General features: G+C 36.2%; 5 protein-coding genes across 8 annotated transcripts; 2 read left to right on the top strand and 3 right to left on the bottom strand.

Moving 5' to 3' along the window:
- Positions 1-818: 818 nt before the first annotated feature.
- On the top strand, positions 819-4,553 carry LOC105269169 (SH3 domain-containing kinase-binding protein 1). Its single transcript, XM_011309208.1, has 6 exons — positions 819-927; positions 1,299-1,537; positions 1,671-2,057; positions 2,124-2,702; positions 2,868-3,284; positions 3,394-4,553. The coding sequence occupies exons 2-6, from the start codon at positions 1,379-1,381 to the stop codon at positions 3,481-3,483; spliced, it is 1,632 nt and encodes a 543-aa protein (XP_011307510.1). The 5' UTR covers positions 819-927; positions 1,299-1,378; the 3' UTR covers positions 3,484-4,553.
- Positions 4,554-4,657: 104 nt separating this feature from the next.
- Positions 4,658-6,211, bottom strand: LOC105269168 (uncharacterized). Its single transcript, XM_011309207.1, has 3 exons — positions 5,898-6,211; positions 5,613-5,840; positions 4,658-5,489 (listed from the first exon to the last, which is right to left on the bottom strand). The coding sequence occupies exons 1-3, from the start codon at positions 6,208-6,210 to the stop codon at positions 5,248-5,250; spliced, it is 783 nt and encodes a 260-aa protein (XP_011307509.1). The 5' UTR covers position 6,211; the 3' UTR covers positions 4,658-5,247.
- A 66-nt stretch (positions 6,212-6,277) lies between these two features.
- Positions 6,278-9,615, bottom strand: Ak1 (Adenylate kinase 1). 4 transcript variants are annotated; one of them, XM_011309204.1, is made up of 6 exons: positions 9,545-9,615; positions 9,000-9,182; positions 7,203-7,399; positions 6,987-7,109; positions 6,729-6,914; positions 6,278-6,650 (listed from the first exon to the last, which is right to left on the bottom strand). In XM_011309204.1, the coding sequence occupies exons 3-6, from the start codon at positions 7,395-7,397 to the stop codon at positions 6,576-6,578; spliced, it is 579 nt and encodes a 192-aa protein (XP_011307506.1). In that variant the 5' UTR covers positions 7,398-7,399; positions 9,000-9,182; positions 9,545-9,615; the 3' UTR covers positions 6,278-6,575. The 4 variants fall into 4 exon arrangements, with proteins under 4 accessions (XP_011307506.1, XP_011307505.1, XP_011307504.1 ...); XM_011309203.1 differs by lacking the exon at positions 9,545-9,615 and having other exon boundaries at positions 8,925-9,011; XM_011309202.1 differs by lacking the exons at positions 9,000-9,182; positions 9,545-9,615 and adding an exon at positions 8,376-8,475.
- On the top strand, positions 9,141-12,646 carry egl (Egl_like_exo domain-containing protein). Its single transcript, XM_011309205.1, has 5 exons — positions 9,141-9,405; positions 9,528-10,943; positions 11,015-11,095; positions 11,188-11,432; positions 11,513-12,646. The coding sequence occupies exons 2-5, from the start codon at positions 9,552-9,554 to the stop codon at positions 12,249-12,251; spliced, it is 2,457 nt and encodes an 818-aa protein (XP_011307507.1). The 5' UTR covers positions 9,141-9,405; positions 9,528-9,551; the 3' UTR covers positions 12,252-12,646.
- On the bottom strand, positions 12,527-14,933 carry Hsdl2 (Hydroxysteroid dehydrogenase like 2). Its single transcript, XM_011309206.1, has 6 exons — positions 14,855-14,933; positions 14,007-14,170; positions 13,735-13,948; positions 13,273-13,676; positions 13,013-13,201; positions 12,527-12,925 (listed from the first exon to the last, which is right to left on the bottom strand). The coding sequence occupies exons 1-6, from the start codon at positions 14,869-14,871 to the stop codon at positions 12,684-12,686; spliced, it is 1,230 nt and encodes a 409-aa protein (XP_011307508.1). The 5' UTR covers positions 14,872-14,933; the 3' UTR covers positions 12,527-12,683.
- Between the last annotated feature and the right edge of the window lie 224 nt (positions 14,934-15,157).

Below are 15,157 nucleotides of genomic sequence, written 5' to 3'. Positions count from 1 at the left end.
CCGTTAAGGGTTAATTGGATTTGGTTTAGGTTTAAATGTACTCGTTAAGGGTTAATTATTTACAAAAAGAAAATAGGAATTATTTAAAAAAAAAAATGAATGTTGACGGGATCGAACTCCAGCCCTTGGCGTGGTAGCCAAGCACGTTACCGCTAGGATAACGCACCATTACAATAAAATAATTTCATTAGAAGTATATATTTTGCAAAAGTATCGTTTTAAAAAATTGTTAACTTGTCAATTTCACAGGATATCTTTCCGCTTTTCAAAAATTCAGTGTATAAACGATATTTAGATTGATTAGCCAATTAAAAAAAGGTAAAATTGGAATTATTTTGAAAAAAAAAAAAAATGAATGATGCCGGGATTGAACCCGGGCCGCCGGCGTGCCAGTCGAGCACGTTACCGCTAGGACAACGCGCTTATTTAAAAATATAAATTCATTAGTGGTATATATTCAATACATTGAATAATTTTTTTCATTGAAATTCCATAAGATGTGGTTTCACCCTTCCGTACGTGCTACAGTCGGCTAAATTTCAGTTAAACAAATGAAAAACAAAAAGCATTCGTACAGCAGAAAATAAAATTCACCCCGTCGATTTGATGGACACCCCAGCATTGCAATAAAAACTTGGTTTAATAAAAAAAAAACACCCCAGCATTGCGTGTGGCGCCCTCCCTCTCTTGGGGTGCATACTACGATGCCGCGGGGGTCACTCAAACTCAAATAATCCTCTTATCTTTGGTAGATAACACAGGAAAACATTTCACCCGATTCGTGGGTTCCACAATCTATTGAAGGAAGAAAATTTCAATATGGCGTCGGTGACACATTTGAGCCACTGTCAAATCGGCTTGGGATACGCCTAAAATTCACCGTGTACTCATTTTATCGGAAGAACATACTAAATTATAATATACTCGGTAAGTGGAACAATTATGTGTTTATTACAGTTCGTTAACACCTCAAATGGATGGAGATCTCAGTTGTTCGTCAGAAAGCTTGACCGCTTTCATGCTTAGAGGCTATCTTGTCAAATATCCTCAATTTGTCAGTACAGTTGAAACAATAAAGAAATCTATCTCTTCTGGTTTATCCCTGGATGTTATCACTCATCAGCTATTCGAAGTAAAATATACATCAGTACGTCAAAATCCACTGGAAAAATGATAAATTTCACTGATTATCACCGAAACGTGTGCTAATTCCATAAAATCAAGTGCCCCAGTATCTGGTACAATAGAAAATTCAGGAGTTTCGTGTTTTCACATTTGTTTTTTTTTTTTTTTTTGAGATGTGAGACAATCTCGGTAATTGGGACCACAGCAGGGGTACCTGAATTATTGGCATTGAAAATTCATACGTTGGAAAATAATGGAGGCTATTGTGGAGTACAACTATGTGGCGCAGGAGTCTGATGAGTTAACGCTGCGTAAAGGGGACATCATTAAAGATATTAAAATAATAGCAGGAGGATGGTGGGAAGGCACCCTCAGGGATAAGTGCGGCATGTTTCCCGATAATTTTGTCAAGGTAATTTTCGATGAGATTCTTTCAATTATTTTAGAACTCTACGTTATAATAAACGAGTCTTGCTGTTTTTAAGAGTCACAATGGAACTCCAGTTTCCAGGATTCAATTTGACATGCAAATTGTCATGTTTTAGCTTTTGACACCATCTCCAAGTGGCAATGGGACTTTATCAAAGAGTGACACCGAGGAGGTGACCCTGAGAAATGGCTCATCTGGGAGAAGATGCTGCAAAGTGCTGTTCAGTTATGAGCCATGCAATGAAGATGAACTTGCACTTGTACCCCAGGATGTCGTTGAATTTCTCGGTGAGGTGGAGGAGGGATGGTGGAGGGGAAGACTGAGGGGACGCACCGGTGTATTTCCATCGAATTTTGTTACACCACCTACGCCAGACGACAGCGATAGAGAAACTAAAGAATTATGCAGAGTACTTTTTCCTTATAAGGCTAGTAATGATGATGAATTGACGCTCGATGAGGGAGATGTTGTCACTCTCCTGTCACGTGATGCGCCTGATAAGGTGAGTTAATACCAGTGGTTTGAGTTAGCCCACGCATTTACCTCTTAATAAATTATTTTCCGGCAGGGTTGGTGGAAAGGTGAATTGAATGGACGAGTCGGTCTCTTTCCTGACAATTTTGTCACTGTAATGGGCTCCAAGCCTGATAATCAACAGAATCAGGACTATTGGCAGGAGTCAAGTCAGCCAATGGGTAAATCCGGCAGCTTGAAGAGCTCCCACACTGGGAAGAAAGGAGAAAAGGCTAATGTACGAAAAAGCTTGGACTCACGAGGGACAAATGACAATTCCAAAAAGACAGCATCCTCAGCTATTTCCTCTTTAATGTCCTCGTCGTCCTCTTCAATGTCGTCGACACAGACCAACTCGGTAACAACTAGTGATAAGAAGTCTATGATTATGTCAAGCTTGAAGAGAATGGTGGAGAAACCAAGTGATAGTAATGTGGAAAGTGCTGAGAGCAGTGAGGGTGGGTTGGGTGAAGAATTGGATGGGGTTGAACGTGGTGAGGGTGCACCATTGTCTCATCTCACAGCATCACGAGCCAGAGCACCACGTAGGCGTCTACCATCCAGTCAACATTTCAGAAATCAAGGGGGAAATTTCACTGGAGCTGTTATTACCCCCCCGGGACCCACCGTTCTGGTAATATATTCTCTGTTGTACTGCTCCCGTGACATTCTCTCCAACAAACGTCATAATTATTCAAGTGAAATATCTGTTTGATTGATAAATTAATGAATCAATAATAAAAAACTTGGATATCTTATCAGTAAAATTGATTATGCTATAAATACATATTTATTTCAGGATGATAATGGAACGAATGGTACGACAGATACGGTAGATCAATTCCGAGAAGAGGATAATGACGGAGTTGTTGTGGGTAAATCCCGAAGGATAGCTCCTTGGATTGAGGAGTTGAAACAGAATCAAATGGAGAAACGCAAAGTCTTCCCCCCAGAGAAGCCAGAAAAAATCGAGAGAAAGAAAGAGCAAAGGGCGTCAAAACCACCAATACTATCGATGCCGTCCAGTATTCCTGAGACGAACATTAAAACGGGTCAGGACAATGTGGAGGCACGTCAGAGGGAGAAAGATAAGGATAAGGAGAAAGATACCAGTCAGAGGCCCGAATCAAGTCATCCGACGTGCCCTGTATCACCCAATACTGGCAGTACTCCAGCCTACGTACCCTATCGGCTTTACAATCAACTTTTAGATAGAGTGAGTTTTTTTTTGTTCGTTAAGTAGAAGAAATTTGTTACAGTCAATTTAATTATTGATTTATTGTCTCCCTATATAATTCAATTTTTTTTCTGTCTTCTTGTTGCAGGTAACTGCATTAGAGGAAAAGCATACGGTATTACAACGAACAGTTGCACAACTGTCCGAACAATTGAGTACATCAACCAATAAGCATTAATTCAGTATAAAATTTCATGAATATTTTTGTTCAGAACATTCCAGACTGAGATATATTTTCTCAGCGAAATGAATAATTCAAATAGTTTGCAGCTAAAAAGTAATCTTTATTCATTATCAAACATCTAGTATGAGGTAACGGTCTGTTACACAATTTATACCAGTATTTTCAATATTGTTATTGGAATAGTTCGATTCGTACTATATTTTTAAACGCAACATTCCACAAATCACTGGTGATGAGATATTTTCTCGTAAACAGGCACTGCCAATTTCGAAAAAGTTTTTTTTTTATTATGTTGTTTCCTTCGATAGCCAGCTATTGGAATTTGTAATAATTGCATTTAACGCATTTGACACTGATAGCATTTTTAGAAGTACTTAAAAAGGAATATAACCTTGTATGTTTGTATCCGTTTTTTTTTTTCATGCAAATGACGAATTGAGAAGAAATTTTATTCATTAATAATCAAGTGGTGCCAATAAATTTTATTTGGTTTCGGAAAATATAACGCATGATAAGATATATTTTGTCACTCAGTCCGTGAGGCAGTGCTTGAGGACCGCTGAGCAGTCGTAAAATCCTGCATGCGGACTGAATGACAAAAAATATTGCTCGTCACTCGGCCGAAATAATATATTTCCTCACTGGGTCGGTGAAACTTTTCTGGCTTTTAAACCCAATCGTCAGGAAAGCTCTTTTCGACCGAGTGACGAACAATATTTTCCAACGATTGTGTTTACATTCGTCGATACAATCACGTCGGATCGTAAATTCAATCGTTAGAAAAATTTCTAACGGCCTAGTGACTAAGTATACTATTGAATCAGCTTATCAGGGGATTCCAAGACTGTACAGAGTGAAATATGAAATTAATGAAAAAACATATATATATATTATACAAAAAATTGAAGGAAAAGGAAAATAACATTCAGATGTATCTCTGCTTTTTGTGGTTGATATGGTGCTAAAGTGCAGTAGAATTTATCGACTGAAAGCGCCCTAGATTTATTTCCATGAACATACCCACGGCATTTCTATTTTCACATTTTTTAAAACCAAAAAAAAAATAAGGAACAAAAGTAAATAACTGTGACCTGAAGAATTCAATATTGAATTGGATCATTTTATTGTGATTATTCCCTCCCATCCACCAATGGTTTAATGGGTAACAGTAATTTTTATCTGAGTAGAAACCAATTATTTATTACTACGATCAATTTCATATTTTTTGTACTTTTATAATTCTCCCAAAAGACATAACGATCCAACAGATTGATGAAATTGGGTAGAAGAGTTGCTCGTATGCATTAGCATGCGCTTAATCGCGCCGTATTGATTACCACTTTAATAGAACGAAACACAAGACAGAAAACAGAAAACAAAGGGCAGCATCTGCTAGTATTTTTATCCGTCTGATTATCTTTAACAGATATAATTGAGTGAGAATATTTAAAATGTAGATAAGAGGAAATAATTTTGATCCATGGTACTTTCAAATTATCTATTACGTACTTAATGAGAAAGACATTTTTGAGCCTTGGAGATTCAAAAATTGAGAAAAGAAATATTACCATAGTTTTTAATTATTTCAAGAGTGAAATAAACACAATAAATATCATGTTAAAATCATGTAAATATTACTATCAATTGTCTCGCACAAATTAATTCATTAACTTTATTTTAAACGTTAAAAAAGTGCATCGAGAGACAAAGGGCCTCATGTTCGCAGGCTAGAAATCGAAAAAAAAAAGTGTAAATATTTCAGTGAAATAAATTTTTCTTTGCCTTAATGTGAATGGTGGCTTGTAGTTTATTTAAAAACAGATCTGGTTCATATCTCGGCGATATTTCACAGATGAATGAGAATTTTCGATGACATGGGAATACCTTCCAAAAGGTGTGATTGTTCCCATGAAAGTTGGCACGAATCAGGGCTACACATCCTCGTGATGACGGCTCTCCCTCGGCCCATCGTCGGTCATCAGAACACTCCAGTTTATTTCCTAATTGTCAAGAGATTAATTCAATAATAATCTCATGGGAAGATAAAAAAATTACGCAAAGAGAGAGAGAGAATCGCAAAGCATAAAATTACTACAGATTAAAATCTTATTTATTTCGTTTACCAAATTCATTCCTCCAATATCGCTCTTCGCCTCGATTACTCAATCCCACGTAAACAGGATTTTCGGAATAAAGAAATGGTGATAGCCCAGCCGTCCTCTCTGCACTCATGATATTTGCCAATTTGCCTTCGAATTTGGCACAAGTTAATTGAGCACTTGTATAATTATCCGGCTTTTCGATATGCACAAATAATCCAATTGTCGGCACACATACTGCCGTTCTATTTCCTACGACAGCAATGAATAAATATCATGTGCTGTTATAACATCAAAATAATTAATTACCGAGCATTAATTTTCGGGGATATGAACTGTAATAATTGAATTTCTTGTCCTCAACTAGTGAACCGGAAGAATCGACCTCTGGACACGCCAGTACTTGACAGTTGAATCGATTAATATCGATTTCACTGGAGTGTTTATTTCTCAGGTCCCGGGAATAATTGAAAGCCAATCCCTTTTTCGCCACAGTAAAAGCCAGACACTCGTCGAACGTCGGAATTTGTCGTCTGATTAATATTTTATTCTGAGATCGCACTCGGTACTTCATTAATTCATACCTCGGTGATAAAACGCTCATGATTTCACAATATGTCATAAACGCAGGTGCACAGAAATTGATTAATAGAATTGCTGGAAGAATAATTGAAATCATTGCCTCGGTGAACGATTGAAATTGCATTTAATGTATTTATCATGGAAAAATAGAAGTGTTCACACAATTTTTGAACGACGAGTGAGAGAGCGCAATTTTTTAAATTTATGTACACAGATACAATAGATTGTTGAAACTTTGAGCAGCTGTTTCTGGTGCAATTACAGGAAGTCACTGCCGGATATTTCAAATTGTATTCGATGTACACTTTTGATACTGATCTGTCTCGATAATCACTCCAGTTGTGCTCAAGGTATCCTTTCCAGTTTTTTTTTGCCAGTGAGGGATCAGGAAACGATTCGATAAATTCAGGAAGCGAAAAGTGGATCCAAAGCTTTGGAAACTTCCGCGAAAATGTCGTCAATTGCACCTTCAGCGTTTATCTGCGTCATCAGTTAAGAATATAATTTTTATATTTTCTTATAATTATAATTCGTTGCGACATCCAATCAAAAACTTACGCGAACGACTTTATCTTTGTAATGATCAACGATTTCTCCGTTTTTCACGTTAAATATTTCGATTCTCTTGATAATTGTCGCCTCATTATCGTCGGCCCTTCCAGACACAGCAGCTCGTCCCAGTAATCGAGTTTTCATAGTATCACCAGCAACATCAAAGAAGATGATTAAATCAGCTGGACAAACCTTCGAAAGAAACACAAAGAAATTTCATTGACTAATTGAAATAATTGATGAGTAGATAAAAATTAGATTTACATCTCTCTCGAATTGTTTTCCTTGATCGAGTTCCCTGGGATATCCGTCGATGAGGAATCCACGATTTCCTCCTTGAGCTCGTGCTTTTTCCATTCGCTCCTTGATGAGAGAGAGAACAACATCCTGGCGAACGTTAACAATAAATTAAGAATAAATCGGTAATGGAATTATGGATTTTTAGGGATTGAAGGTGTGAATTATGAATTTTTCGATTACCGTGGGCACAAAGAGACCTTTCGACATGAGTTCTTGAAGAGAAGCACCTCGAGGACTGCCGCTTGCCACTTCCTCTCGGAGTAGATCTCCACTGCTCAAATGCAGAAGTCCGTACTTGGCTATTATTTTATCACATTGCGTACCTTTTCCACAACCGGGACCACCTATCACCCAGATTGTCTTCATTTCTACCATTCCTGTGAACAATATCTAGTGTGGAGACACCTCTAAACCATTTGTTGACGTATTTATTATTAAATCACAAAGATATAGTCTAGATTATAAATAGAAATAGCGATTCTCCTATTTCAAAGCGAAAAATGTGAGAAAATTTATTAAAACCTTCTTATAATTATTCACCAATATTTTTTTACGGAATAAAATTATATGAAATAAATATATGAATACATAAAAAATATATTATAATGGCCGGAAGTAAATAAGAAAAATTGAGAATACGTGTTTTCTATATATTTTTTTATATTTTTTAAAATTTTCTTAGCGTATTATGGCATGCAGAAGATTTAATATAGATTATATTATATTTTGCCCATGGGTTTCTCTTCTTTTTTATGTACGTCTCACTTCCGAAAATAAATGAAATCTAGTAAATGGGCCACTAGTTATGTAACAGCTGTAAATCCTTTTAGTATGAAATTTCAACCTTTTATTAGCAGAATCCAGAGAAATATAAACACAGGATATGCCAGATTTTTTAATTGCTCGCTAACTCTGTTCAAACGTTTCGGTAAAAATTGAAAAATAAAATGTCTTGTCTCCCCAACATTTCGAAATCATTGATTTCAAGAGTGAAGAGCCGATGATCTATGCGCATGCCCACTGTACAACAATAATTCGCGCACTATACCAGTAATAAGCCTTGAACATAATAATTTTTTTCACCGATGTGTTACCTTGAAATTTTATAACGTACAACTAGATAATCTCATTAAAAACGAATGCCCAATCTTCCGATAATCTCTACAGATAAAATTGCTCTTGGACTTTCTGACAATTATTGAATTACCAAAAAATAAAATAGATCTTTCGTCCGAGCGTTTCTGTTAAAAATTTGAATGCAGAAGCGTGTAAAGCACAATTGCTGATGATTTTCGATGAAACACTTGATGAAAGAGTTTTATCAATAATTTTATATAAATGTGGAATTTTTACCTTTTCGCTTTGTGTTTTTGGGTGGAATCAAGGTATAATTGACAGGGACTGACAATATTCAGAGGCCACTGCAGAGATTGCACACTACTGCATCAATATACTTGCCCGAAACTAGTCACGCGCAGAAGTGGATCAAACTATTATTATATCTACACTATTGTTTATAATTCATACAAAAAAAATGTACAAATATATAACAAAAAACCAATGCCTCCCATGAATCCGAAAAATCAATTAAATATTCCATAAAGAGAGACAGCATGTGAGAGGGATTTTTAAGTTCGTATAAATAAATTCCAATTCACATTATGATTATTATTATAATGGTGATGATGATGATTATTATTATTGATTGACGTAATTATCTCCGGAAAAAGTGAATAATTTAATAATAATTTTTTTATTAATTTCCATTGAATTCATAATTAAAGAATATCGATGTTCGCTAATCGATATTAATCGAGGTGATATAATGGTATCGATACCATGTATCGATATTGTTTAAATATCGAGATAGTGGAACAGGACGTGATGGGTTAGAGAATTTACCTGAATTTTGAAAAATGGATGTGACGACTTGTTGCTGTCACCTGGACTCAAATTCTAATTGATCCAGCCACGTACCTCGGATAAGATCCTTCCAATCCTAGTGAATCTGGTGAAAATTAGGGACGAGCACTGCCCATCACGTGAACTCCCATTGGCTCGCTATCTTCAATCTCATCCAATGAAATCTCTTATCACGGTATCACGTGTTACCTGCGTACAGTTACAGCAAGTGCAGGGAAGTGAATTTGGAATGTGGGGCTGCGAAAGAATTTCTTGATGAAAGAAATAACCAGACATCAGTTAACCTACCCACGAGTACTGTATAATTACCTCGAGCATTCATTCAATTCCCCTGAATTGAAATAGAGAAATTTAATGAACAAAGAGTCTCAGTTTGAAAAAATGTTACCATTAATTAAATAATTTATCAAGTTCTGCGTATGGAGATGAAGGGGAATAGGTTTAGGCCTCAATCGTAAAGGTATTTCAGTTTTTTTCTCGACTATATTGAATCTAATTTAAATATTTCCCAAGACAGTGTTACATAAATAAAAGATATGTAACAGTAAAATATAATGCTGACATTGACAGAGAATTATTTAGTTTTCAGTATTTATTACCTTAAATATGGAGAGCTCGGAGTACGAGTTGGTCCGTAATTTGACACTTCTCTTCTTTTTTGAACGTTTAATGGACAAAGGTGGGCCACGTACGCTTCACGATTTGAGCTGTCAATTTGGGGCTAAAGGTTTTACCAAGGAGATGAGACAGATTGCTGGGGGCTCGCAGAGTGGTTTACGAAAATTTCTAGCTCAATATCCAACATTATTTGTTATCGATGGGGATTACGTATCTGTCAACACCTTTCAACCAGTTGTTGAGCAGGACGAGGGAAGTAAACTCAAGAATAAGAGGAATTATGCACGAGAGGCTGTTGAATATTTCACGAATAAACTGGTGCAGTATGGGGATGGTGCAGAGGTACCACTTAAAAGTCTACTTGGACATCGTTCACAAGCTTCACCGGAAGTTAGACACATATCTGGTCAACATTATCGAGAGTTTCGTGATTTTCTCCTGAAATATCCGGATGATTTCATTGTTGTCGATGAAAATGTTAAACTCAAACGTTTTGAGGGCATGGAGGCAGTGCCATTCAGAGAATTAGAGCCTGAAATCCCAGTGGATCAGGAAGTAACCAGAAAATTGCTCGATTTTTTTGTTGAGTGCATTGAAAAACAGAGTATTAACACTGTTGAACAATTATTGAATGGTGTTGCATCGAAATTCCCTGAGGACATGTGGTCGACGATATTCAGTACTCCCCAGGATTTGACGACATTTTTGAAAATGTTTCCTGATGCCTTTGATGTGCAGAAGAATATCGTGTCGATTCATGCCAAACCTAAATTTCCAACTGATAATGGCACAAAGAGTGAGGGAAAGAGAAAAGAGAATTGTGATAAAAATGATGGCTCTCAGCAGAGCAGGACTGCTTCACCTTCTGTGCCATCTGGACGACAGAGTCAATGCAACTTCAATTCCCTGGAGAATCAAATCAATTGCAATGATAATAATTGTAATGATGATTATCAATCTTCCCTGGAGTCGAGTTCTCATTCACCACCTGTTAGTTTGCAGCAACAAACACTCAAGCAAAGGATTAATACATTAGTCATGAAAACTCTAGCTGATAACACAGAAAGGGACAGAAATTTGCATGGCACACAAGTCGGTGATGCCTGGAAATTGAAAATTTTTCAGCAGACCAGAGTTATCGTTAATGTTAGAGAATCTCTTCATATTATTGATGAAATTATGAATTCCCAGCGAGCAATGAGTGACGGAAAAACGGTTGTTTCCTTCGATTGCGAAGGCATCAATGTTGGTGCTAAGGGTCAATTGACACTCATACAAATCGGTACAGCTCAAGGCTATGTTTATATTTTCGATTTGTTTACATCGCCAAATTTAATCAATGGCTTACGTAAATTGCTCGAGAGTCCAAACGTCATCAAGGTATGATTATCACATTTAGACAATTTTATTCCCAAAAATTTCAACGCGTAAATTATGAATTTTATTTACAGGTGATTCACGATTGCAGAAATGACAGTGCGAATTTATTCAATCAATTTGGAATCGTTTTAAAGAATGTGTTCGACACTCAGGTCTGTAACGTACTGGAAATGAAAAATAATGAAATATTTTTTTCTGAATAATTTTCATTCTGCGATAATTACTCCAAGTGTTTTTTTTTTAGGCAGCACATGCAGTGATTCAGTACCAAGAAATAGGAAAACCTGTTTACAAAGTGAAAAGTGTTAATCTGAATGCACTCTGTGAGATGTATGGAGCCCCATGCAATCCCCTGAAGGAGCAATTAAAGTACATTTATCGTCGTGACCAAAAATACTGGTCACGTCGACCAATGTCTCGAGACATGCTGATCTATGCCACCAGTGATGTTCTTGGACTCGTGCCTCAAGTATACAATGCAATGTCTAGGTACAATGAAATTTAAATATTCGATGTATTGCGTCCCGATTCTCTTCAACTAAAAAATAATACAATAAATTCCCTTATAGAGTAATTAAACCCGAGACGCAACATCTCTTCACCGAATTATGCGAAGAGCAAGTGCAGACGCATATAAATCCAGCGGAAGTGAAATCCCGCAAGAAACAACGAAAAATCGAAACGGAAGTAATGGATCTCCGCAAGAGAATGGAGGAGACGACTGGGAGGAATATTGTTCTGAGTAATCGAGAAATTCGCCTACTTCGATATTTATCGTTGACTGAGGACGAGAAAGAGAAATTGAAAGGTTGTTACAAAGTTGCGAAAAAATTAGAGAAACTAGAGAGCCTGGGGCAAGACAAAAATGAGAGCTCAGACGAGGAGGACGACGACTGCTTCGAAGAAGATGAGAAAAACGAGGAATATCCCAGTTTGGACAGTTGCACCTCTGACAATTCCCAGAATGACATAACATCGAAGATGGAATCTCCATCACTAACGGAGACCATGAAAATGGTTGATGAAATTCTCCAAGATGGCCAGATGGATGGTTTCGAGAGAATTGATAAACTTGAAGCCATTTTATCAGCAGTTAGTTGTTCAACTAGTGATAAATTAATCAGTGATTCCGTCCATATAACTAGCCCAAAATGTACATGTCGAGAAATTGCCTTTAAAAAATCACCTATTGCGCGTTCTGAAGCTTCATGTCAAACGCTAAGTACTGGCGATATTGTTATAACGAGAATATTTTTTACTGAAGAAGAGAAAGAACGAACGAAATTATTGAATTCGCCAAAAAAATGAATTCTTATATATTTTTAACGAACTAACTCGTACGAGAGATGCCTTTTAACTCAGAATCAATGAATAGTCGTGTACTAGAAATTTTATGATATAACTATAATATTCAACAATGATAATTCATCAGCTATAATTATATGAATCATGTACGTGAAGAAGTGAAGATATTTTTTCTAAAAAAAAAAAAGAACAAAGAACTAATCTCTAACCGTTGACTTTTTATATAACAATTTTAACTGGGATTATGTTGAGTTCAATAAACCTCTGTATACGTAAGATTATGTGGTATAAAGTAGTATTTTATTGATATAAATTTGTATACAAAATATGAATGTAAAATTTCAATGCAGACCTTTAAAAATTTATCAATTATTATAGAAAATAATATCAAACCATTTCAACATGAACAAAAATATTATCCTAACAGGGCTTCAATTACATTTTAGCCCTGAGACTGGTCATGAGTTTCTCAAGTTTCATTGCAATGTGTAGATTACCATCAATCTTCATTTTACCCATGAGGAATGCAGTAGCTGGTTTCATTTTACCAGTGAATATATCAAAGAAATTTGCTGACTCCATGGTGAGTGTAACATCGGCTGGAGTATTGGATGTGCCTTTACCAAAACCCCCATTACCATTCTTCAGATCAAGAAACCACGTGCCTTTCTGCGCTCCTGTCAGACAATCAACATCATTTTAATAAATCATATTTTAATAAATCATAATTCATATGGATTACGTTAATTTCACAATTGACATACCTGTCATGTTAAATTGATAAATAGCTCCAATATTTTTCACGAGTTCTGGCGATATATTGGCTTCAATGGCTTTGAAGAGAACTTCGACATTACGATCGCCAGTCGATTTGTTTTCAGATGGAGATTTATCGGATTGCTGAGGGATGTCTTCGTCCAGAAAAAGATCCAGGATCAATCGGTCTTTGTATTCTTAAAAGAATAATTTTAAGTAAATGACATAAACAATACTATATTGCTTGATGAGCATTCATTAAAAATACCTGGATTGCAGGCGTAAGGAGTGAGATCAGTGATCCCCTCCTCTTTCAAAACCATATCATCAATCATAAATTTTCCAGTGAAACTTCTACTGTCCTTCGTGATAATAGCATAAGCCGCATCAGCCACAATCTCTGGTTTTCTACTATAATTCCAGCTCTCCTTTCCAGTCAACATCTCAATAGCTGCAGTGTGAATGGCAGTCCTTGGCCAAAGAGCATTGACAGCAATTCCATCGTCTTTAAATTCTTCTGACATGCCCAAAACGCTGAAAGACATTCCGTATTTCGCCATGGTATATGCAAGATGACTTGAAAACCATCTTGGATTTAAATTCAATGGAGGACTCAAATTAAGAATATGAGGATTTTTGCTCTTCAAGAGATGAGGCAGACAAGTTTTTGATCTAAAAAAAAAATAACAATGAATAATTGTGAATGTAAATTTCTCGGGGAGAAACTCACACGAGAAATGTTCCCCTACTATTCACTTGGTTCATCAGATCATATCTTTTCATATCCGTCGAGTTAGTCGGTGTCAGGGAAATGGCACTGGCATTGTTAATAACAATATCAATTCCTCCGAATGTTTTAACGGCTTCGTCCACAGCAACACTCACTTGCGTCTCGAAACGAACATCCATTACACATGGTAGGGCTTTCCCTCCAGCCTGCTCCACTGAAAAATTTTTGTAACTGTTATTTCATTATTTAATTAGCTAATCAGAGATATTTACCTTCTGTCGCTACTGTGTAAATAGTACCCGGTAATTTTGGATGCGGCTCAGCTGTTTTAGCACATATCACAATGTTAGCTCCATCCTGAGCTGCTTTCAAGGCAATAGTCTTGCCAATTCCTCTGGAAGCTCCAGTAATGAATAATGTCTTCCCAGCGAGTTTTCTGGAAAAATTATTCAAGAGAATCGAAATATATGGTGATTTGATATTACGAATTTCAACTCATTTACGAACCAATTTCCGGTGAATGCTTTTTTAAGACTACATTCGTAACAATTATACATATTCATAGTATGTAACAGTGGTGATTGTATCAACTCACGATGAATGAGATGCAATATTACTCCGATATTATCAGGTTCAGAATGAAGAAAAATGATTTATGCAAGTAATTCTAACGATTAAAGTCCACCGGATACATTAATTTCAGAGGTAATTAAATTTATTTGTAGAATCATCTTCAGAAGGTGATATTACTAGATTTTCATTTATTATTACAATTATTCCATTTATATTTAAAATTGTTAGTATTCCAAGAAGAGAGAATGTTGAAAAATTGATACAGGCGATTAAATCTAATACACGTCAATATCTAATCAAATCACAAGTAAAAAAAAATATTAAGCATAAGGTACGTGATCGAAGTCTAAAATTCAAAATGAGATCGATTAATCTATTATTACATGTCCATCAAGTAATTGCCATTGCATCTCTGGCTGATTTACGATATTTTCCAAATTTTAATGCCTCAAAATCACTCGAATTCTCACAAATCCTGGGAAAATCCGCGATTTGACAGCGGAAACTCCGAAAAATTCCGAATTATGATAAAAAATTTTTTAATTACCCAGTATTTTTTAGCATTGTAATTCCACCCAGAGGATCGGCACTATCAGTAAAGCTCTGTCACTGGTTCTCAACTGAATAAATACAATAAGATGAAGTTAACTAAAAGGACAAAGTAACTGTAAAAAAATTCTTGATCATACATATCTGCCCTCTGTGTGAAAATAGTGGGAGAAAATGAACTAAAAGTGAAACATCTGTTTTACCGATGGATTCGATCACGTGACCAATCAGAAGGAAGAGACGAAGAACGAAAGGCGATTGGTGGATTTGAAAATAGAACGTGAAAGGGAACCTGCTGGGT

The sequence above is a fragment of the Fopius arisanus genome, unplaced genomic scaffold (genome assembly GCF_000806365.1).
Source record: "Fopius arisanus strain USDA-PBARC FA_bdor unplaced genomic scaffold, ASM80636v1 scaffold00065, whole genome shotgun sequence".
Classification (NCBI taxonomy): domain Eukaryota; kingdom Metazoa; phylum Arthropoda; class Insecta; order Hymenoptera; family Braconidae; genus Fopius; species Fopius arisanus.
Note: the sequence above shows the minus strand (reverse complement) of the source record. Positions and strands in the feature narration are given on the sequence as shown.